This window comes from Myiozetetes cayanensis, unplaced genomic scaffold (assembly GCF_022539395.1).
Source record: "Myiozetetes cayanensis isolate MyiCay16 unplaced genomic scaffold, myiCay2020 scf5-8, whole genome shotgun sequence".
NCBI lineage: Eukaryota > Metazoa > Chordata > Aves > Passeriformes > Tyrannidae > Myiozetetes > Myiozetetes cayanensis.
In genome coordinates, this window is record NW_026087742.1 from 62,169,115 (window position 1) to 62,194,040 (window position 24,926).

Consider the following 24,926-nt stretch of genomic DNA (forward strand, 5'->3'; position numbering starts at 1 on the left):
GCTCAAGAAAAGGATATATTACCTTTAAAGGAAGAAAGGGAGCAGAGCTGAGCATGGGAGGGACGAGGGAACAGTTATGCAAATCGAGAGATCTTAAAAGAACTGCCCCCCTCTCCCAGTGATGCTCTCGGGTCGTGGCACGAGGCAAACCTGACCGCACCCAGCGCGTGCTGAAAATAAAGTTCTTTGTTTCGCTTTATTTGGCTGTCTACGAAATTTTAATTTGAGGTATTTCTCACAGCTTCCCGGTAATCCTTCAGGGCATCCTTTTCGCCCTGTGTCCCTCACAGCCCCTCAGCGACACACGACTCATCTGCCTTCCCCTCAGGGCACCCTCTTCCCCCTCAAAAGTTTCTCTGGGACACACCGGGCACCTGCCTCCCCCCTCGGCAGCATGTGGGAAACCCACCTTCCCCTCAGTAACACATAAAGCACCCACTTCCCCTCAGTGATACACGGGACACCCACCTCTCTCTCAGAGACCCTCGTGGCACCCATTTGTCCCTCAGTGATCCTCAGTGACTCTCAGCAACAAAGAGGGTGCACCTGCTTTCCCCTCAGCAACTCACAGCCCCTCAAGGGACCCTCTTCACCCTCAGGTCACCCTCACAAACCCCTCAGAAACACAGGAGACACACTTCTTCCTCAGTGATATATGGAACACCCACCTCTTCCTCTGTGAGCCTCAAAGCCCCTCAGTGACACTCTGGGCAGCCAGTTGCCCCTCTGTCACAGTTTCTGGTTCAGGGAAAGGACCGGACCAGCGACGGGGGGTTCTTGCCTTACCTGCAGATGGTAAGGCGGCAGCAGCAGCAAGTGTTGGCAGGTATAGTCCACTACCACGCAGAGCCCCAGGAAAGAGACACACACACACAAGACGCGAACACCTCCACAGCCAAAAACTGGTCCAACATGCTTAACAAAATGGAGGACTTTTATACCCTCGGAGGTAGAACATTCTGGAAAAGGGGCGTGACTTGGGCGGAGCATGCAAATCCGCTCACAATGATAGGACAACAGTTGATGCATAAACATTAGGGGGCAGTAACTGGGGAGAACAGCACAAGGAATAACGGGATTGGTCAGTACCACACGGTATACCGGCCAATAGGGAGCTGTATCCGAGCCTGTCAGGCTGCCAGCCCATGAGGGAGAAAGGGAAAATGGCGGGAAAACAACCCACGAATAGGTTTTATGTTTAACTAAACCACCGCAAACAGTCTCTCAAGCACCCTGAGGTTCATTTTGGGAGGGCAAAGTTTTTTTAATGGCATCCAGGTATACAGTAGAGGTTTCATTACACCATAGAGATGCATTTGGATACCTGGAAAAAAAATTCAAAGTCTGTCAGTCTAAAGGATCCTGGCAGTATGGACCTCTTCTGGTTGTCCTCTTGGGGCTTTCCAGATGCCTGGTTTGCATAAGGGCAGTTGTAAGGTATGAAATGAAAGGTGTAGATATTCTTATATTCCTGCCTCTGAGATGATGAATTAAGCAATAATTCAGGCAATGCATGGCTAAAAGAAAGGGTGTAAGAACAGGATAAACTTTGGTCAATAAAGTATAATTAATCCTTCAAGTCCTTGTGTGGTCAGAGTACAGGGAAGTGAGCAAGTAAGTAGGCAGCAAACATCAAATTAGGTGATGGATGAGTCTAGCAAGAGGCTATTCACAAGCATCTTTGTTCTGTGGGGGTCTCGCAGGTGGGCAGGTGGTGGCTTGGACAGCTCCCTCTGGGTCCTAGTTTCCTCTCCTTCAGTGGAAGGCATTGGAGCTTCTCAGTCCCAACTGTATCCTCCTTCCTCGCAGGAGCTGTTGGAGAGGAAAGCAGAGGCACGGAGTGGGACGGCGAGGCAGGAGTGGGCAAGAAGAGCAGTGGCTGTGCACATCTACAGACTGCATCTGTCTTCAGCTGTACCATTTTACCATCCTGCCCTCAAAACAGAGCACTGCTGACTTAGTGGATTTACCTGATGGGGCTGCAGTGTGCTTATTGCACCCCCAAACACATACAACCAGGCCACCGAGCAGGATGGAGGGCACTTGGCTCTACAGCATCTGCATTTTGGTCACAACTTCATTCAGCTGTTGAGCTGCAAGTGAAGGTCCATCATAATGAGCTGTAGTGGAGATGGTACAATCAGTCATGAATTCTAATCCTGGCTTTTTGTAAGTCCACATCACATTTCATAATCTTAAAACATAAACTCATTTCATAACTTAAACACCCAATCTGTTGTGATATGAATTCAAGTGCACAATCTCTATATATGGGGGCTATGTATGAAAAAAAATAAAAAGGGAAAAGTCTTTATTAATAAACCTGTTTGTAATAATGTTTGCCCACAAACTGGGGATTTACCTCTCTTATAAATTGTGTATATTTTAAATGCTAGGCTGACTTCTGCATTACTGAGAATGTTCATCAGGGTCCGAGGAGTTTCCTTCTTCCACTGCTTACGTGGCTTATTTTCACTGTAGTTTATAACACCACCACCTGGGTAGAAAATATTAATAAATACTACTTAGATAAAATGACACTAGCAGTGTGGATTACATTCAAGATAACATTCAAGAGAGAAATACAGGACGAGTCTAGATATTTCCATCTGTAGCACCACTGACCTCTCAGAAAACTGAGGTTGACACTGTCAGCATTAAAAGTTACAGAAATGTCACAGTGGAACTTTTTACTGCCAGGGAGCCAGCAGAAACAGGTTGAGGGGTGTGAGGAGTCAGAGTCTCTGCTCTCTTATGTGGTGGCTCTCTGAATCTCACAAAATGGAGCCTGAGGCCATTTTTGTGCCTTTTAATAGCAGAACATCTAAATATATGCATTTTTCTGTCCTTTTCCCTTGTTGTGCATATAATTATCATGCAACATTCCTACCACAGCTGGGGAATTTTCTGACTACTCATATTTTGACTATTTATTTCTATAGCGTTTATTCAGAGTTCCTTACAGTACATATCTATAATCACATTAAACAATTATAACAATTGCATAGTGAGGTGCATTTTAAAATAGAAACATTTTTCAGAAGAAATCTCATGTTAAGTGTTTTAATTAAAAGCTGCTAATGTGGAAGAAAAAAATCTCTGCCTCACATCTGAGGTACATCATTGATAGTGATTGACATTGGCCTTATCTGTATGTTAATGACAACAGAAGTAGAGGTACAGACATTTTATGCTCCCAGTACTATCCTGTACTTGAAAGATGGGCAGTTGCATTCTGCATCAAATGAATTCCTCATTGTTACCTCCTCATTTTTACCTCCACAAACATCATATAAAGAGGAGGACTGTATGGTAATTGCCTAGTCATGATTATAATTTTAGGGTTCCTAGCATTATCTGTGGTTTTCATCGCTCTTTGCAATTCTCCTGTCACACAAAACCACAAAGAAATTGTCTTCAGCACAGCGGACTTTTTGTTTGTTAATAAAATATTTTAAAATTAATTTTACATCATTTTAAACATGTCCTGTAAAATTTTGGCCTTTAAAATCTATAAAGAATCACTGATATTACTTGAACTAAACCCACATTTAATTAAATCTTACTTTCAGTCTCTTCAGGTGTAAAACTGGAAGAAAGCAAGGACGCATTTTCCAGGACATCCAGTACAGTATTAGATATCCTCTTTTCCCATTGCCTCCTGTGGGCATGTGACAAATCAGTACTTCCTGCAAGGAAAGCAGACACTTCTATTGTAATTGTAACAAAAAGAGGTTGATAACAAGTATCTCATTTGATTCTCTGTCCCGATTGCCCTGTCCAGACCAAGCAGTACTAAGAGTAAAGCACTTAACTAGCAGTGATGTTTGATTCTATGGGTACAAATCTGACTTGGTAAGAGCTCCCTATACATCTACTCTATTACAAATGTTTTCAAACAATTTTTGTAATACTTTGGCCAAGATAAGTTTTTAAATATTTTTTTAACATCTCAGAAGAGCAACATGAATCAATGTAACTGCAGAAGTAACTGGTGGTGGAAAGGTTTTCTATAGCTTCAGGCTTGTTTGTGCCACCTGTTTAAATGGCTAGATCATTGACATGTAGATACCACTACACAGAAGGAAATGCATCAGCCTTAAAACTGTAAAACTTACCCTCTTGCTCAGACTTCCTTTGTTCCTTTGTGCCTTCATTCAAACCCTCAGGAATATTTTTCCTTTCTAAGAGGCTACGATTGCTACTTTCATCTTTCCTTCACTTTAAAAAAATAAAGACTGCATTAATCATTATCCTTGTTGTCGAGAAAAACCAAGCAATAATATTAACATAACAGTTTTGCTATAAAATCACTGGCCTAAAGATCTGAAGACCTGAAAACTAAACCACTGACACCACGAAGCCAGTTGCAACTGCACAGTATTTATTCCTGCACTGCATTTCACACTGCATGCCCTTTTTTGACAGACAATCTCAGTTTTTGAAGCTAAGCACACATGCAGTTACTTCATACTTGTGGTTTTATTTTTTTTACATTTAAGAACAGAAGCAATATAAGGATAAATTATTTAGATTCCCAGGGAAAACAAGATGTACCCAAATATTAAACTTCTCAGATTGACAGGTCTATGAAAAGGAAAAAAAAATAAGCCCCATGGCAACACATTTTTAAAAATATACCAAGTACAGCTGAGTCAGGCTGTGTTGTAATGTGCCCATAAATGACATCTTTGCTACCTGTGACTTAATTCTCCTCACCTGAAATCTCACATGGGTCCTAAAATCTGGTGAGAATTATGTTCAGACTATGCTGTTTCCACAACAGTCTGTTCTAAATGTTCCCCTGAAGAAATGAAAACGCATACATTTTTGCAGAATCCAAACCCTTAGAAAAACAAGAGAGGATTTTTTTGTTTGCGTTTTTATTTTGATGGGATTATAAGGAAATCCACATTGGAACTAAACTAAATAAGGGAAAAATCAAAAAGTTAGAGTGGCGAAAAATGCTCAGGAAAACCGCAATTTGAATACAGATGACAGCTAATCTAGTAGGCTGATATATGGTTTAGTATACTAATAATTTTTCATAAGAACTTTTCTATCATACAGAACATTCTAAATTACTAAAATACAAATACCGTATTTATATTTGAATACTTTCCCTATTTTCTTTCCTATTATTGGAGCTTCCACTAGCCATGACACTACCTGATACTTTAGGTAACAGATTGAAGAGTTAACACCTTCAGCAAACATTTGTAGTAAAGTGGCATTCCAGAGGAATGACAGCAGTGCTACTGAACCAATCAATAAAAAATTATGTGATAGCTTCTTCACACTTCTGTCAACAGAACTCATTCTCAACAGGGAGTCCCTCTACTGTTCAGTTCTAAATGTGTACAAATTTTGGTGTAGCTTAATTTATGCAGAAGAAAAAAATCCAACGTTCTCTCTAAAAATTAAATAGTGAACATAACTTGCTTCACCATATTTTGGGAAAGAAAGAACTGTCACGTTTAAAATACATGCAACAGTTAAAAGTTTTGCTTGTTTCAAAACTGAATTATTTCTAGCACAAGTCTTATGACTAACTATGTATACATTGCAGCTTTGCACTCCACTTACATTGGAATATAATTTACACCCTTCAAGCATTTCCTATATAGCTTCAATAACATTAGATTTTGAAATAATTAAAATCAGATTTGAACATATAATACTAATGTTTTATAGCCGTTTTAAAGCTCTCACATCTCCTAGTCATTTTGTCATTCCCTACATCAACAAAAGGACTTACCCTTTTGTCCTGCTGCACTGCCTTCATGTTTCTTCGTTTCCTTTAATACCAGCTCAAACTCTTTTATCATCTGGAATGCATATGAAGAGATGCAGGCACTGTAACATTTTAAACTTCCTCAAACTCTATGTTACATTATTTGTTAAAAATAGTCACTATACAAAAGTGCTGCTACAGCTAACAATACCTAATTTCAAGCTGCATCAGGTCAATATTCAACTTTAATTTTCAAAACAAACTCTTTTAAAAACTCGGTTTTCTGAGAAGTCTGCAACTGTACTTATGGCTTTCAGAGTAGGACCTACACAACACATTTCATAGTTATACACTAATCAAACTACAAGAGAAAATGATTTAGTATCTAAAATTTTAATTTTAGATAAATTGCTTAAATATAGAGACAAAGAACATACCATACCTCAGAAGGCAAACAATTTTTTATAAGTTTGGTTAAGCAACCTCTTGAAAGAATAGTACTGGCTGATGGACGATCCTGAGGATTTCTCTTAAACATCTGTTTTATTAAGTAATGAAGTTCATAGGAGTAGTGAGATGGTAGTGGACTGTAGGACCCTTTGCATATCTTAAGGATGAGATGTTTCCAGCAATTGGCTTGAAACTGCATTAAAAATAAATGAACATGAGAACAGAGTGTTTAAGCATAAGGTAAAAAAAAGCCGAGATTATTTAAGAGCAGCTTTAATATTTTTTATATAAAAATGCATAGTATGTATTTCTGTAGGCTTCCTTACTACCACCTGATTTGGCTTCCAGTTTGACAGTTTCAGAGGTGTGGAAGAACAACCCTGGTAATTTTCCTCTACATTTTGTAGGGGTGTTGCATGGGCATTTAATTATGTCAATAATGACAGAAATTTACTGAGAATGAAAACATCACAGTGACTAAAACCAGATCATAATGGACACTGCAAACAATAATCTTTAAAACTGGAAAGCAGATGGGAGAGTTACTCCTACACATTTAGGATTAATCAAATCTTATTTTATAGGAATCAAATTCAGCAATTCATGTATTTCAGATCAGATTTAAACTGTAAGAGTGAAACAGCAAGCTAGGGAATACAAAGACTTTGATTTTAAGAAAGATTATCAAAAATAGCCTATAAAGGCACAAATATCCTCTTGCAAATCTAAATGTTTGAGAACTTCTACCTCCACGCAGGAAGTTTTCTTTGGGTACACTCTGCTGGCTTGGCTGCAGAGTGCCAGGCATCCACAGTGTGCAGCATCATTTTGTATCACCTCTGATAGATAATGCAAGAACATGTGTGACCATCACATAAAACCAGACACATAACATTTCAATGTTGCTAAAAAGGGAAAAATACTCCACTCCTTTGAATCCCAGCTCTGAGCTCTGCCTGAATAGCCATGGCACTGCCAAAGCCTTGCCACAGACTTACTTAGGCTAACACACACCTATGCACAGGCTCCTTTATCACTCAGTCAATACACTCTTGCACAGCTAGAAGTTGCAGCTGTGGAGAATCTTTTGCTGATATACAGGATTTGAACAATGCTCTGAGACATATGGTATCATTCTTGGGGCTGTCCTGTGCAGGGTCAGGAGCTGGACTTTGATAAACCTTGTGGGTCCCTTTCAAACAGAATATTCTGTGGTTCTCTGATTTGAAGGTATAGTATTATCTCAACAAAAGCAAACTGCTGCTTTTAAGAAACTATGACAGAATCACCCTCAATTAGGATCTCATTTTCTTGCAAAACAAACATATCCTGATGAGGGCTCTTCTGTTACCCACATGTCTGTACACAGAAGCCAGAGGATGTTAACACATAAGAAACATAGCATCAACACTGTAGAAGACAGTGTCCCAGGAATGACAGAAAGATGGAACCATACATCAGGGTTCCCACAGTTCCAATAGGAGGACAGTGCTTCCACAGTGACTTCTTTGATGTGAATGAAGAATAAGCAAAGGTGTATCACTGATGCGAGGTACAAAACTGCTTATTGCTTTCTACCTTTCACTATACTTGCACACAATATATTCACATTAACAAAGATTTTGAGTGTCTTTGCCCCCATCTCCTGTGATCATTTTGATCCTGTAAAATGAAATGCTCATTGCACCATCCCAGCAGATACCTGGAACCTGCCTGGCTACTGCTGGACTCCTTAATAAGCCCCAGATCACTGATATTGAGGGAAGTTAACCAATTTCTAACTTTTTGAAAGTTTCCTAACAATTTTGAAAACTTAGTCTTCTACAGAAGGGTCCAGTAGGTCCAAAGAACTGCTGAAAAACAGAAGGCACATAGTGGAGGAGGTGTGGGAAGGGTGGAGCAATACTTCCCTCTTTTGGAAGCAGCAGCAAATACGTCAGTCCAATCTACAGTACAGCTAACTGCTAATTAAGTTTTAAGGAATTCCAAAACTTTTCTGATAGCAATAAAGGTGTACTTACCGGATGTTTTAGAGTGCACAGCTCATACAGAATACACCCCAGAGACCATGTATCACTGCAGACACAGAGAAGGATGAGAAATTTTGAGCCAAAAATTACAATTTAATATCCTGCTTTGAAAAAGTGAGATTCAATCTGTGTACATAACTGAATTGAGTAAACTCAAAATAAATGTAAGTATAAAAGACAATATAATTATGCATTTATTCTCTCCAGTGGAAATGTTTTTGCTTACTTTATCCTACCCTGATGTAAAAAAAAAATATGAATGTCATACAGTTGTAGTTGTTTTTTTATTCCTAGGATGTCTCTTAAACAATTTGCTGCAACAACAGTTATCCTTCCACACTTAGAAGCCTTTGTATTCCGTAGACCCTAACATCAGATGGCAGTCACACAATCCTGAGAGCTGGAATTCTGGTCCTGCCAATAAGAACTCTCCTACTGAGAAAAAACCCCATCATTTTCCATCAAAAGTGAGTACTGCCACCTGCACAAGAAGTGACTGATACCTTTCTTGCAAGAGGAGCAGAAAAAACTGAAGTTCTAGAAGGTTTCTTCTCTCCTCTGGAAAACCACTTGCACAACTAAGGTCACAGAATATATCTAGGGAAGGGAATATAATATGGCTTAGTATTTTGGAGTCTGGGAAGAAGCTGTAAAAACTGTACTATCAAGATGCTCTCAGAAGTTCTTGCATTAGGATAAGAATAACTAGGCTCCGTAAATCTAAGTAATCCATTTTGTGCCATTATCCCTACATTATAACCAGCGTGAAGAGCTTTAAAAATATGACGAGTCAAAAAAAAAAAAAAATAAGACCTGCAAAAGATGTAAATACATACCTACGTATGTGCACAGACAGGTATATATTTGTGTGTATATTTCTACGTATATATTTACTCTCCCAAACAAACAGCTGTCTGCACAAGTTTTCAAATTTCTAAGACTAAAGATATTGTGCTCTCAGTTACCTAAGTAAAGAGGAATTTCTGCACTTTCATCTTAAAAAAAATGTAATTGCCTCTTTCTAAAAATACTTTAGCTCAGTATCTTCTCTAAACCAAAACCAGATAAGCCACCAAGACAGATTGAGACAGCAATTAAAAAACCCTACATCAGTCAGGCATTATTTGTGACCAGTAAAAACACAAGTACCTTTTGTTGTTGTATGGCATGCTTTCCCATATTTCTGGAGGTACGTAATAAGGAGTTCCCACATATGTGCAAGCATATGACATCGGGCTATTGAAACAACAAAGAAGAAATACCAGGTGCAAAGCCATGATTTAAGAACTCTGTACTATTTGTGAATGGTAAAATAAAACTTGACACCACTGAGGTCAGTGGAGATGTCCACATGCTGTGCAAGAAGGCGTGCAGATCCAAAGTCTCCCAATTTCACTTTCCCATTTTGAGTGAGGAAGATGTTCTGCATTTCAAGATCATAGGTTAACATACTGAACTATTCTTCTAGGAATCATTTCTGCAGTTTGTATATACAGAACACATGGTGGAGATCACGTCTAGTATTTTATCTTTCTATTTCCTCTTACTTGCTTCTCCTAATACTTCTAACAAAAAAACCACCAAAAAACGGCTAAGAACTGTGTCATGTTCTTTGGTTCCATGACACAGAACTATATCCATGGAAATGGAAAGGTTATATGGGCCTGAAGCCCCAGCATCATTAGCAGAGGAAGAATCAAGAGATAAGAATTGCCTTAATCTCTGTGCTGTACTCAAACCAATAAGGTCACACTTTCGTCTGAATTTCTCTCTTTCTGATAGGAAAGAGTAACAAAGAAAAGAATGTGAGGCAGGACATTTAAAAACGGCATAATCTATACACTTTTTTTATACTTCTGTTATTGTTTTAAATTATATGCAGTTTGTCACGAGCAATTGGTGCTACCAGCAGTTAGGATATGAAGTATGTATGTATACTTAGACGATGGTTACACCCACAATATTACATCATCCCATGCACTCAACACTTTGATTTACATGATATTCTTAGGCCTAAATAAAAAACAAAGAACTTAGCTGCTACAGGAAATTATGAAAGAGGGAGTTTAACTTTTACACGCAGAAGAGGCCTTTAATGGCAACAAAAACTTGCTCTGTTCACCTTGGATTTTATATCCCTGTGCAGCACACGTTTATCATGAATGTGCTTCACAGCCAGGCACATCTGCACGAACCACTGAAGGATCTGAAAAAGAGTAACTAGTAGTTATAACAGCTCAATCCTGTATGTAATGAATACTAATAGATAAAAAAAAAATTAGGAAAAGAAAACCATGTTCCGAATATTTGGAAGTTAAAAGTAACTCTAACATAATGGCCTCCCATCAGCATGAAAGACTGAGTTCACGATAAATTATGTTTAATATAGCAGAGGGAACATCTATTACCTGTGTCTAGAAAGCTGTAATAATACATAACAATGATGAATGAAGGTAGGGAGTTGCTACAAGGCATTTTATCTCATGGTCATTTTATAAGCAAGTTAATTACAGTTTAATAGTAAATTAGCAAATAAAAAACTCCACCCACCAAACAACAAAACAAAAACAAAACCCATGTGGATTTAACACATAGTTCCTAAAACAAAATGTGCTCCTTTTAAAGTACAAAAGAAAACTCCTAAAGATACAAAGATGCACAGAAAATCTGAATATTCGTTTAGTTGAGACTTCTGGTCCTTTCATTTTAACCCACGTGATGCTTCTAACTGTGGCAGGAAGTAGCTTTCAATGTCCCTTTGACTCTTCTCCTAAGTAATTTTATAGCCACTCTGATAAAAGGAGTTAATGCCTGCTGAATACTTTAAACATTTAATTGCTACCTGAAATGCAAGCATTAAGCTTCTTGGCTAGCTTAATTTATCTTGCCAGAGTGCTTTGTTTACTTTTCATTTGCAGTACATCTTACTGTGCTTTAAATTCTGTCTCAAGTTTCTGCAAAATTCTTATTTAATTGCATACAAACCTGAATCTGTTTTTCCCACTATCTGCACAATTCCCAGATACAGGCAGCAATTCCTTTTTTAATCCTTTCAGTCCAATTCTTGCCTTGTTCTGTTGGAAATTATAAAAGAAATAACTTCTCTTTTCTATCCGTAAGTGCCTTTGATTTATTTAAGGTACCTCACAGTGTTAGTGTATCTGTAATTTGGTTCATGCAGCATGCTTCAGTTTACGTGAAAAAGGATTTCTGGCCCTCTGGTTCAAAACAATGTCTTTTCTTACCATATCTTCAGGGAACAAATTTCCTCTTTAGTGTTTAATCTTTTGCATTAGATCTCCATCGTCACAATATTCCGTCACTGTATACAGATGTCCATCAGCTAAATTTTGGGTAATTTGAGAACAGTTAGTATTTTCATTAGTAGAATAAGTACTGTTTTTTACTGTAAGTAATACTTTTTACTATAAAGCTCCGACTACATGCTATGTATTATACATTACAATAAACGTGTATTTTGTTTATAACATGTATTGTAAACAAAAAAAGAAAGTAATCTTGATCCCTGAGGAGTATGCAACTTGAAACAAATGAAGGAATTTAAATTTTTGTATTTACCTTCAAACGATTCTTTATAGGCAATGATATTTGGATGTTTCATTTTAGCCAAAAGAACTGCTTCCTTCCTAGAGTTCTCTACACCAGATGAAGACTGAAAATATAAGTACACTTATATAAATGTCACATTTACAGATTTTCACATAGACATACAATGCACTTCGCTTTCCAAAAGGAAAACATTTTTAAGAATTATTTTTCAATTATTTTTAAAAGTCGTTTAGAAACCCCAAAGCCCCATCTTTTTAATCTAAGGTTTATTCCTAGCTGAAGACTTCTTTGAGATTTTTAGATATTCGGATTTTAATATTTCTGTTTTTTTTTTTTTTTCATTTTAGAGGATATTTTCCTATTTCAGTTAATGACTTTTTCTATTTTAAAAGTGGAGAACTATGTAACAAAGCAGCACACACTGACTTTGGAACAGCTGACAGTCTGCATGAACTCAATATTAAGTCAAGTGCCCAAATCTTAATGGAGCCTCAGGCTCCAGAAAGCTGGTGTCTCCCATTTAGTGATTTTTTTTTGCTTATCTAGATGCAGAGAGATAACCCAAATAAGTGATTCCCAGCAATAATAATAATAATTTCCTCATTAGGCATTGCATGTGAATCTGCATTCCAGTGAAATCAAGGGCTGATATCAGGGATCAGGGATTTCATTCTAATTGTCTTCCTATGTGCTGCACTTCCCAAAATGTAACTATGCACTTTCTGAATTGGATCGGATTTTCCTACTTTACTTAGTACCAACAACATCAAGTCAGACATAGTTATACAGTTACCATACCATGCAACTGTCTAATACACAAAATTTGCAGCAAAAGTGTTCAGCGTTTCAAAAACACATGCACAATTACTATTTTTTTAAATTTTACTTTTTTTTAAGCAGTGGGTGAGGTGGTGTATGTGTCACACTTACCATGGGAAGTCTTATTTCCTTCATCGCGTACTTCTGATCACTGATTCTGTGATGAAGTAGGAGAACTCTGCCAAAGGATCCCTCTCCTAGTGCTTTCAACACTTTGTATTCTTCCATTCTTTACAGGCCCAGGTCCAAGACTTCTCTTCAAAAAAACCCTCAAAATAATGAGTGATAAATGTGGGTACCTACAACCATCCAACATTAATGTAACACTTCTGCGCACTGCTATCAGGATTTTACTGAAAATGAGGCCTCTAGAAAGTGCAACTCAAAGCATCATACAGCATTATCACTGCATTTTTTCATTTCAAATGCTAAAGCTCTTTGAAAATGCAAATTACAAACCTACAACTTTTCATCTTCCTTTTGTTACCTGCACGTGGTTTCGTAACACTAAAGAAAACTCCCAGGCACAATAACATAAGCCTCAAGCTTCCAGTGACAATTCTCACCTAAAACACCACAAGCAGGATCAAACTGGTAAAAGTTACTGCACAACAACTTCAACAACTGGAAGATATGGAGTATTTTAGTTGGAAGGGACCTGCAATGGTGACCTAGTCCAACTACCTGACCATTTCAGGGGTGACCAAAAGTTAAATCATATTAGTAAGTGGATAGTGCAAATACCTCTTAATCACTGACAGGCTTGGGGCTCTGACCACCTCTCTAAGAAGTCTCTTCCAGTGTTTGGCCACCCTCTCAGCAAAGAAATGTTCCCTAACATCCAGTGTAAAACTCCCCTGGTTCATCAGCTCTGAACTGTTCCCAGTTGCTCTATCGCTGCATGTAAGCTGTATCACAGAATTGCTGAGGTTGGAAAAGACCCCTGAGATCACCAAGTCCAACTTTAAGTCTGAGGACCACCTTGTCAACCAGACAACCATGGCACTAAGTGCCACATATAGTCACTTCTCGAACGCCTCCAGGAATGGTGACTCCACTACCTCCCTGGGCAACTTGTTCCAACGTTTAACATCCCCTTCCTTCCATGAAGAAATTCCTCTTGCTGTCCAACCCAAACCTCCCCTGACACAGTTTGGGGCCATGTCCTCTCTCTCCCTCTGGAGAGGACATTGCTACGGAGCCTAATCCCACAACACCAGAGAGCTCCCACAACTGCTCAAACTCACACGTTTCCCTTCTCTGCTAAAAATGCTTCTCCTCAAGCATTTCACCCACAGCAGCGACCTATTCTTCCTTTTTTCCCCAAACGCCGGTGTTTCTAAGTTGGTTATCCACGTTCCAAACATCCCTTTATGCACATACTGTGCACACACAGTGTTTTAACCTGGTGAGTTGTTTCTGAAAAGCACGTGGGGGCTGTTTCTACAGCTCCCGTAGCCCGAGGCTCGCCCCCAGCCCCTCAGGGTACTCACCTGGGCGGGCCACAATCCCGCCGGGCGGAGGCCCGAGCAGAGCCCCTGGCACAAGCCCAGCGCCGGCTCCAAGGCCACGACGGACTGGGCTGGGGGCGGAGGATGGGGAAGAGAACGGAGCTGCCTGGGACGGAACGCCCAGCCCCCGCCCCTGAGGCGGTGCCACTGGCACAGAGGGCTGTCCCTCAGGCTGAAATAGGGAAACACCGAGTGCGCCGAGTGTGGGAAATCTCAGTGTTCTGCTTTGACAGTTCACTTTCAAGAATAGACTACATAGTTTACAGTGTAAAGCCTATAAATAAAGAACAAACGCAACTCAGTTGATGAGTTTAATGTCTACTGTATTAGAGACTAATGCAAACCAACATTAAAACAGTCACATAGTAAGTAGTGTATCAGACCTTATCTAAGATTACTTGATAATGAACAATGTCAGTAACTAAAGAGATTAAAATGTTTTTTGTTGAAACACCTCTAAAACTAAATAAAAGTTTAAATTTAGCCTACACCTTACAAGCTGGCTTCAGTTTTCAAAACTAGATGTTGTAGTACATAGGGACTTGTTAGAATGTCTACACTTCTTTTTATTTTGTTAAACTGAAAGGTTCCTAGAGTTCTGCAACTGCAACAGGAAAACAGTAGATATTAGCAATATACTACAACATGAAGCTTTACACCTAATCCTTAATTTCATATTTAATGAAACATAGTTAAACACAGACATCAATCTAGTACTAAACCAGAGCAGATTTATTACAATTTTGAAATGGCAGAAACTTTAAAAGTTTATTTAGTGACTCAGGCAGTCAAATTTTACCTTAAGCCATCCAGTTGTAGATAGCTCCTTTCTCAAAGCTGCTAAAAACAAATCCCACTCAACTCTCCTTAAAATCAAATCTTTGACCCCTGAATAGCAGTAACACTACTTTTTACTCTTCTATTTCAGCATTTGTTTCTTGGAAGGCATTGCTCTCTTTGTGGATAAATACAGTGGCTTCGGATTCCAATTCTCCCAGCTGTTCAAGTGAAGAAACACATGGATCTTGATCTTTGCCAGTATCAGATAGCTTGCACATTTTCTCCCGAATGCGTTGAGAATATCGCAAGGGGGTTACAATTTTCAGATCTTTAGCACTGCAGTAATTTGCCTCATAAGACATCTTCACGCTTTGAGAAAGAAAAAAAAAAAGAAAAATCACAAATCATTAAATATAGGCACACCATCATACAAGTTACCTTTGTAGCATCTAGCAGAAACAGCAAGTTGTGATTCACATTCAACTCTTTCCCATTCCCACAACCAAAGGAAACAGGCCCTTTCCCATTCATACAGTTAGAACTAGATACACAACTTTTCTTGGGCAAAATATTTTAAACCAGAGAATCTCCTGAAAACAGTTCCCAAAGGAAGATCCCTCCCTATTCCATCAAGGGCAAATTGCTCTTCCTGCTGTGAGGGATAGCAGACTGCTCCCAGGTCTCCATCTTCATCAGATGTCAAAGCTGAGCACAACTTTCCTACGGCTGCTATCTTAGAAGAAACCTTGTGGTAAAAAAAATAATGTCAATATTATCTGGTTTGTACGAAGGTTACTACCCAGATTTTTGCCTCAAGATAACCACTACGGGACACTTACATCTTGTTCAGTATTTCTGTGTTGCATGACATACAATCATATCTGCATTTGAAAAGGAGAGGACTGGAGAGAACTGCTTTCTCTTTACCTAGCTCAGTGTAGACCTGCTACTGTGATGTGGACTGTGGGAGGGCATCCCAAACACAGAATTTATGTCTCTGTCACAAAAGTCTGGTTACTCTGTAGTGAGGCATTCACAAAGCAAAACAGTTTGAGTAAATAGAGGAATTTATTTAAAAATACTTCCTTCTGAAGGAAGAGGAAGCAATCCAAAAAATAAAAGTTCTTGAGAGCTTTTAAGCAGGTGTTAAGAAATGCAACACCTCCCTGTTTCAATAGGACACAAATATTATTTTTTCTCCAGACACTGCAGACTTTCCACAGTTATCTGAAGTACTCTTACCTTTCCAAGTATGGTGTGGTAGGAGGATCGTTTTTCATTGAACAAGATGTGTCATTCGCCTTCTCAGGAGAATTAACTGCTTGGGCCATATCTTTTATCCCATCCTCACGCCGTTCTGTTTCGCATTTCGCTTTCTTTTTTGAACGTTCTTTACCCTTGTGCTTTTTATTCTTTTTTGGCAAGATCTGTTCCCTTGGTTTTAAATCTAAATCAGTTTCTTCTTTCTGGACAGCTTCACTGCTTGCCTCTGCCTTCTTGTTATCACTCTCTGCTTTTTGGATATCATCAGAGCAGAAATCCTTGAAGGTTTCCTGAACTGGCTCTATGGATGAATTTGGTTCCTTGCTGACTTCCACTAACTCACTTAAATGAGCTTCTATCATAGTTCTCCCTAAAAATAAAATACAGAAAAAAGTACAGTTGTGATTAGTTACAACTAAAGAGAATGTTTTAGAGAGATCCTGAAATTTTAGAGCTTTACATGAGAATGAAAGTTAAGTAAGCATTGAGACTGAGCCACAACAATTTAAATTACTAATAATTTTAGTCACCTTTGAGAACCTGCAACCTCAAAACTAAGTACACATCCTGAGAAGTCATTCTCTTACGTTCCAAGTGCAGCAGCTCTGAACAAATATTTTAGTTTTTGGGTTCAAATACTTGTCAGGTTATGTTATACTGAATGGGAATATTTATGGCTACTTTACTTCAAAAACTAGAATATTTAGAACCTTTAATTGACACGATGCCAAAACACAACCATGCTTCTGGTAGTGAAGGAGTCTGTGTCAAAGAAGCATTGATTTGTAGCTCACAAGAATGTTTTTATTTACTCTTTGATTATCAGGCTGAAATAGCTTTGATAAAGTTTAAGTAGAAAGTTTGAATACAAGAGCATCTCCAATCATTTTAACATGCCCACTATTGAAAAGTATTTGGTTAGTCAAGATTGTTTTCAAAGACAATTAAGTACAAAATTATCACAGAAAATTTTCTATGAAATAAAATTTAATATCAACACAAATAGTTTGTGTTCTGTACACAGCTTGTGTTGCCTGTTAAGTCAAACATTTAACTAGAATAGAGTACTCAAACTTACCATTCTCAGACTTGAAAAGGCTTTCATTATTTTTCATAGTATCTATTAGTGTGTGTCGTAGTTCCTCTTTAGGCTGAAAAAAAGTTGTACTGTTTTAGAAAAACAATTCCAAAAATAATCATTATTTCAGCTTATTTATTTCATATAACAGTTACAGGGAAAGTGGTACAGATCACATGAGGTTCATCTTAGAAACTCTTTATTCAGTGCTGTTCAGACATAAGTCAGAAAACAAGTGAATCCTGTATTTTCTGCATTTGGTGCTCTAAAGCTGTTATTTGATGTCCTGAAATCTTGCTAATAATAAAGCACAGAAGTGAAGTCCATCAATAAGTGTAAAATTAAGATATGTTTTGGGTTTCTAGTGATACTAGAAATCTCAATCCTTAATGCCTTCTAGGCGGAACATCATATGGCAATTCAATGATCCTAAAACCCTTCTTAAAAGCCTTAAAAGCCTACAGTGCTTACAGAGCAAACTAAATCCATTATTTTAATGTTTAAGTAAGTCACATGGATCTCCTTCAACCGTAAAAGGATTTAATAAAATCAGAAGCAGTTGTATTTTACATACCATACTTTCATGCCTAATTGTTAAACTTTGAGAAAAGCTGCTTACCATTGCTCCTGCCAAAATGGCCTCCTCATAGACAGCAATAAGCTTTTCAAGAGAGCCCCTCTGCTCAAGATGCATGCAGCAGATCCAATATTTCGCAAGCTTTTTAACCCCAGGAATGCTCAGTGTGAGATCTTCCAACATGGCACGTACTTCATCACCTTGACATCCCTAAAGTCAACACAAAAGCAGAAATTTAAATGCAGTTAACACATTGAGGTGCCGTAGTTTAGCTGGTTTTGAACTAGAAAGCAAATATTTTTTTCTTTCTCTGGTAGAAGAATTGTTATGCACCTATTCTTCCAAATGAGAATTATTTATACGGTATTATGAGTAGAAGGGATAGTAGAATGTATAGACATCTTCAGAACTACCTGAAACAGACTTATTCAGAAGTACAGACAAGTTTCTGCAAATGCAAACTTGTTTTAGATTAATTCCTTCTAGCTATTTACTATGTTATAACTCTTCTACTGTTATAGCTCTACTATTATTACCATTATTGCCTATTCTTATTCGGTAATTCAGTAAATCAGTAAAGCTTTATTTCTTCAGGTGTTGGCAAAAGCTATGACATTGCTTAATTGGGGAGCAATTATTCCCCTGCACCCGATTCACACGGGCTTAGCACACCTGTAGGACTTGTATGTTGTGGGGAACTGTATGATCAGAACTCAGTAGGCAAGGGTCCAAATACCTGTGCTGCTAACTGCAGGCATTCACTGAGAGTCTTGTTGACCTTTTCACTATGTAATATGTGCTTTAAAGCATCAGCAGAAGAGTATTCTTGTTCTTCACTTTTAGACTGGGGTCCAAGAAGTGCAAATGCAGGAGGTCGTCTCATCACTTTTCCTCTAGATGCTCTCCAATCTTCCAGGCGAGCTCTGCATTTAAGAATATTGTTAGCTGAAGTGACAGATGTTTTATAATTTTTGACATTGACTGACACTAACTAGGCTAAGTCATTCAAAGATATTCTTTCCAGATAGTTCAACTCTTCTCCCTTTAATCCCAAAAGGAATACAGCTGCCATTTAGATCTGCATGGAAATTTCAGAACCATGCATACCACTGTCTGCTTTAGGTATATGTCAGCTCAGAACACTTTAACCTCTTCCTTTCCAGTAGACTTAAGTTACAGACCCTTGTTTTCAAAAGAGGGTAAAAAATGCTTCTGAGTTATTCTTCTGTGTCACCTTTTTTCCCTAATCCCACTTCACAGAAAACTAGAAGCAATCTCTTAAGACAAAAAGCATGGAGCATCCCAGAACAACCCTATAACACAGTTTTTAAAATCTGAAACTGATGTGATGCATTATTCAGTTTTCATGTTTCATTGCAACCCCATCCCCCTAGATCATCAATTTTTAGTAAATGTGAATTTCCACAAGGCCCTTTTTTATCAAGAATATTTAGTAAGTTTTAGATTATGAATCATGTTTCTCCCCATTGTCTAGGCTGCCTTCACCTAATCGAAAAATGTCATTGATAAGTGCTCTCCTTCAGTCTGTAAAGTTGCTCACTTCTATATACATCCAGCATCAGTCATCTTTTTTTTAAAGCGTGACATGCATGTGAAATTCACTTACAGGATTATCTGTCATGCTTAAGGCTGTCACAACACTTAGCCTAAAAAAAACAGCTTTAGCAACATCTATTTTCTAACTGCGCTGGACAAGCTATAAGCCCGGAGAACTGCTGCAGTTAGTCCGCGCCTGGGCATCAAGTTTAAATGTTCAGATAATTTTTTTCAGTGTACCTACAGCAAGAAATAGGTCAAACTAGGTATTCTTGGAAAGAAGGTAAATAACCTCCAAGATCAAGCCACAAGAGTAATACACTTACCTTCTCTCTTCTGCTGACTCTTTTGGCAGAATAGAGTTTCTGTGGCCATTAGTTTTAGAATTCTGTCCTGGTTTTGTAGCAGGAGCAACAGAAACTGGTTTTGCTGGAGTTTCTGGTCTTGGAGCTTCACAAAAATCTGCACATTTCTTCACACCTCGCACTCTGTGGTCAGGATTGCTAGAAGCAGCCTTTGGTGGCTGTGGTCCCCTTCCACCAGCCAGTTTTTGGACTGTTATTTTCTTTGGTGCTGCAGCAAATGTCAGTTGCTGTTTCTTCAGACCAGACTGCGTGTTAATAGCAGCTTTGTCAGGTGGCTTGCTGTGAAATGGCAGGACAACACTCGATTTTACAGACTTAGGGTTGTTTGTGACTTTGATGTTCTTCAGAACTGCACTACAGCTTTTTGTGGACATAGAACTTGCTGCTTGTTTGGTGGCAGAAGGAAGAAGCTTCTTCTCTGGCAAAGAACCTTTCTCCCCCTCAGTTTTTACTGTTTTTCGGAAGGAATTTATCTTGGATGGGATAACTTTGCCACGATATTTGCCAAGTGCTGGTTTCTTTGGTAGGCTGATACTTGCATTTTGTTTTTCCGCAATCAATTGCTTCTCTCTTATTCTTTTTATTTCCAAGAAGGCTTTACTAAGTGATGCATGCTGAGATTTTGTTTCAGGAGCTTTGGCCTTTGAAGCTTTACCTTCAAGATTCCAGTTTGTCCCTGAGAGGTAACTTGTCAGTGGGATTGTGGAAGAGTTTAAAGTAACATTTTTTTCTGAGCTTACACTTGATTGATCCCATGACAGTTTATCATCATTCTCTTTATTTTCCTGAAATCAAAAGCAAATCCACGGTAATGTTAGAAGTACCTTCATTCTGCATGTTACTTTTTTCTAAAGTTGCTTCCACTGATTTATAGGACTGAAGTGATTAAAGGTAAATGCCACTTAAGAAGTACCTACAGAAGCAGTGTATAAATATTGAGTAGAATATTTGTCAACTATTATTGCAGAATTCACATTAAAAAAAAAATCAAATAAAAATTGCTTAAATTCTGCCTTGGAAGTAAGAAACAAAACTCTCAAAGTAACTACTGGCTTTTAACTGCCAAAATTACCTTCTAAGAAAAGTTATAAATAGAAACTTGCTTTAGACTGTATATAGTCAAAAGCAGTATCTCTACCTACCTCATCACTTAATGGCAGCACCATTCCTCCACTTAGTGTGGATAGTCTACTAGCAGGAGGTAGTGAGTAAAACCTTTAATTAGGGCACTAGGAGTTGTTACCAGAAGAGGGAGAGTTTTTCTTACTATTGAGCTACAGGATGCTGTAAGTCAAGAATAGTTATGTCAGTTTTGTATGGATTTACTACTCCCTGAAACTCTCAGCCATATGTTCTCAGCACAACCCTCCATGAGTAGTGGGATCTAGTCTTCTCCTCCAAAGAAGATGCTCTACAGCAACTAATTCAGCATTGTCCAAGCAGCAACTTTTGAAAGAGTGAAATATCTAAGGCAGGAAAAAAACACGAATGACACATGGACTTCTGCAGAGGCTGATACTCTTTTATTTAAGATGCCCTCAAACTGTAAGAAAACTACACTGCATCTTATTTCTTGGTCTGTCATTCAGGAGTAGAAGTTAGATTTGACCTATTTGATTTCTATAACTAGAGCTTGAGTATGAGAGTTGTTATTTCAGGAAGCTATGTAGCTTAACTTCACTTTAAAATCACACAAGACATTTATACAAAACAAAATATGTCCCTTCTGGAAACTTCTAAAAAAACCCCAACTTCATTCTCACTTTTGGAATTTTTCCCCTCAACATTCTGTTTTGAAGTTTTAAGGTTATTGGTTTCCTTCTCAAATAACTCTGCATCTCAAATCTTTGGTAACTCACATTCAAAACTGCCTAACATGAACCCAGGTCTTGTGTTTATTTTTATCTCAACTTCCCTGAGAACAGATCTGAAGAAGAATCTCTATTTTGCTATTTCTAAGCAGCACAACCATTTGCATCTTAATTTTGGAAAAGTGACATGAAATTATATAGGGAACATGTTCCATTACATTCTGATTAGATATTGGCACCTACTTCTGGTTACATTAGATTTGCCAGTACACAACTGAAAAACCACACTCAACAGTTAGTTTTGTTAATGATTCGGTTTTCTTCCAAGTAACAGAGTATAAATAGAAGACTTCTCTACTTTGTAAGAAGACCTTAATCAGATTTTAAATTAATTCCCTAAAGACTGAAAATATATTAAAAAAAATATCAGAGATTCTTAAGAAAGTTGTTAAAATTAAAGCATTATTTCAGCAACAATGGTATCCTCTAACTCCCTCTCCCATTGGGTACAAACTGAATATCAATATGATCCATTACATACTGTAATGTGACAGCTTTGCAGAAAGCATATAATAAATAGTGACTGAATAAAGTTTTAACAAACTGCACTTCTGTGCCTGAAAACTTCTCATGCACTGGAAGTCATATAACGTAAATATGATTTAAGTGAGTGGAATGTTGTAGCTGCAGGAACAGAGTACCATCAGTATTTAAATATCAGTCAAAAACTTACCATTTCTGGCTTTGGAGATGTTGAGAGCTGTAAGTTTTCTTGCACCTTATTGCTAGTTGCTCTCCTAGTTCTGTTACTGCTTAAAAAAAAATAAAATCTTAAATCATGCAACAAAGGAATGTATTTTTGGTCCAGTTGGCAGTCAGCAGGCTGAACTCACACTGAAGTATTTCTGTTTAGCTTGTACTATTCTTCCAGAAAAAAAAAAAAAAAAATAAAAATTAAGCAACCACTGATCAGGGCCCAGACTGCAAAACATCCCATCCTACACCACGAAGAGCTGGCTAACAGATTGGAATTGACTGCAGGTTTCTCATGTTTAAGGATGAGCACCAACTTGTCTAACCTGATGCATTTGCTACAGAAGTTTAAGTTTCTAAATTCTGCAGTTGAGGGCAAAGGAGGAGTAGCTCAAGGAGTCGAAGCTACTGCAACCATCAGAGCCCAGGCCATTTGAGGCGAGTCTGAACAAGGACACCTAGTTTCTACCATAGTGACAGGTTCCAAAACCTTCAATCACGCACCAGAGCTGGCATCAGACTACCCAGTGAGTTACAAAACCACCAAACCAGTATTGTCTCCTAGCAACTATGAAAATGTATTGACAGCTCAGAAGAAAAACATCTCAGCTTAGAGTTACAAATCCAAGCTCTTCCTCAGATGCTTCGCGATGCATTATAAAAAACATGTGGCATTACTTCATGTGACTGAAAATGAACATTCCAGTTCACAGATGGTACCTTTGCATCAGATGATCTTACAGAAGACAGCTGAGATGAAAATTAAGGTATATTAGTGAATATAAAGAATTTAAGCCATAGCAGAAATACTACCTGATCGATGTCTGGTTTTCTTGAATGGGCACACCAGAAAAAGTCTTCTTTCTTGACAAATATTCTTCGACTTTTTGTCGCCTTTGTTCTAGTGGGTTTTAAAAGACAGACTTAGTACATTTTCAGCTAATATGGCAAAAGACAAACTTTGATTCTTAGTAAAAAAAAGGAAATGCAATTAGAAAAGCATCAAGACTTTATGAAACAGAGACATTATGGATTAAGGATGTTTTTAGTTCAATATTCACGTCGCAATTACACATTCATTTCTTGAGAAAGGATATATTCAAGGGGCACTTGAATGTATTTCACAGCTCTACAAGTTGGTTGTTTTGCTGCGTTAACCCAAAAGAAACACAATTATTTGATGGGAAGAAGTCAGGCTCACTCATCAGCAAGCACACTTTTCATCTATGGCAGCAGCAAGCATAGCACACATGAAAAACACCACACACATGAACCCAAGTGATCACCTGTAAAATCATTTGCTTATCTTCCACTGTCACCTGGGCATCTGTGCAAATGTTGGACTAACAGGAGTGTCAATAACAGCACAAAGTGATCCTGAATAGGTCCTAAGACAGCTGTGATTGTCCCTCCAGGGACGGTGCCTCCACCACTTCCCTGGGCAGCCTATTCTAACGTCTAATCACCCATTCTGTGAAGAAACTCCTTTTAATGTCCAACCTCCCGTGTCACAGTTTGAGACTACGTCCTCTCGTCCTGTCACTAGTTGACTGGGCGAAGAGACCAACTCCCACCTGGCTACAACCTCCTTTGAGGTAGTTGCAAAGAGTGATAAGGTCCCCCTGAGCCTCCTCCAGGCTGAACAACCCCACCCTCCTCTGCCGCTCCTCGAGGGACTTTTGCTCCAACCCTTCACCAGCTTCGCTGCCCTTCTCTGGACAAAGTTTACGAAAGACCGTGTACGCCACCTGCTTCTGAAGACGCTACAGCAAAGATGCACCTGCCAAGAGATGCTGCATAGCAGCAAGCACCCCAAAGGCCCCCCAGCACCTTCTGCTTTGGAAACAGCTCGCACCGCCCTTCGCACAAACAGCAAAGTCCCATTCAAAGCAACTCTGTTGCTTTAAGTTGCAGGAGCCAAACCGTTCAGAAAGTAAATGAACACAAGAGGACGGACCTAGATCAGCGGCACATTTGCTGGTTTCAGTGGGACGCTCTTACGTTAGGGCGTCTCTTTCGTCCTGAGGGACGGCTTCTACCCCAGGAGCCCTGCCTGGGCCAGGGGATGGGATGACAGGGCGAGGTGTGGGATGCGACGGGGTGCGGTCCGCACCGGCCCCAGCGCTGTCAGGGCAGGGCGAAGCTCTAACACCACGACAGCGAGCGCTGCTGCCAAGGCCTGGGGCGCTTTCCCTCGCTTTCGGCTTCTCGGGGAGAGCGACCGGCTCCCCGCTCCCACCGGCTCCCCCGCTCCCACCGGCTCCCCCGCTCCCACCGGCTCCCCCGCTCCCACCGGCTCCCCCGCTCCCACCGGCTCCCCCGCTCCCACCGGCTCCCCCGCTCCCACCGGCTCCCCCGTTCGTGGGGCCGTAACGACGAGCGGTAACGCTCAGCCCCGCGCGGCCGGGCAGCGTGTGTGTGCGGGGTAGGGGGGCAGCTCAGCCCGCCGGTGCCCCTCTCCCCCGGCCGTACCTCGGAAGGCGGGCTCGGACCTGCGGCTGGCCGGGAGCAGCGGAGCGGCGCGCGCCGCCATGGCCGCGGGCAGCCAGCGTTTGAATCGCGCGCCGGCCGGCGGGGCCGCCCCGGTGGGCCGGGCCGCGGGGCTCGAACTGGCCAATGGCGGGGGGC

General features: G+C 39.5%; 2 protein-coding genes across 2 annotated transcripts; both read right to left on the reverse strand.

Moving 5' to 3' along the window:
* Positions 1 to 1,998: 1,998 nt before the first annotated feature.
* On the reverse strand, positions 1,999 to 12,831 carry NEK3 (NIMA related kinase 3). Its single transcript, XM_050331859.1, is given in 14 exon segments — positions 1,999 to 2,120; positions 2,363 to 2,497; positions 3,567 to 3,689; positions 4,119 to 4,216; positions 5,100 to 5,169; positions 5,759 to 5,828; positions 6,177 to 6,377; positions 8,206 to 8,260; positions 9,364 to 9,450; positions 9,570 to 9,637; positions 10,337 to 10,420; positions 11,460 to 11,557; positions 11,794 to 11,887; positions 12,715 to 12,831. Coding segments are annotated over 14 exon segments (1,371 nt in total). The 3' UTR covers positions 1,999 to 2,049.
* A 1,711-nt stretch (positions 12,832 to 14,542) lies between these two features.
* CKAP2 (cytoskeleton associated protein 2) lies at positions 14,543 to 24,834 on the reverse strand. The gene is made up of 9 exons (XM_050332934.1): positions 24,771 to 24,834; positions 23,112 to 23,199; positions 22,279 to 22,354; positions 19,696 to 20,519; positions 18,549 to 18,735; positions 17,855 to 18,022; positions 17,236 to 17,308; positions 16,137 to 16,527; positions 14,543 to 15,263 (listed from the first exon to the last, which is right to left on the reverse strand). Exons 1-9 carry the CDS (start codon positions 24,829 to 24,831, stop codon positions 15,026 to 15,028), a joined length of 2,106 nt encoding a protein of 701 aa, XP_050188891.1. The 5' UTR covers positions 24,832 to 24,834; the 3' UTR covers positions 14,543 to 15,025.
* Positions 24,835 to 24,926: the final 92 nt, after the last annotated feature.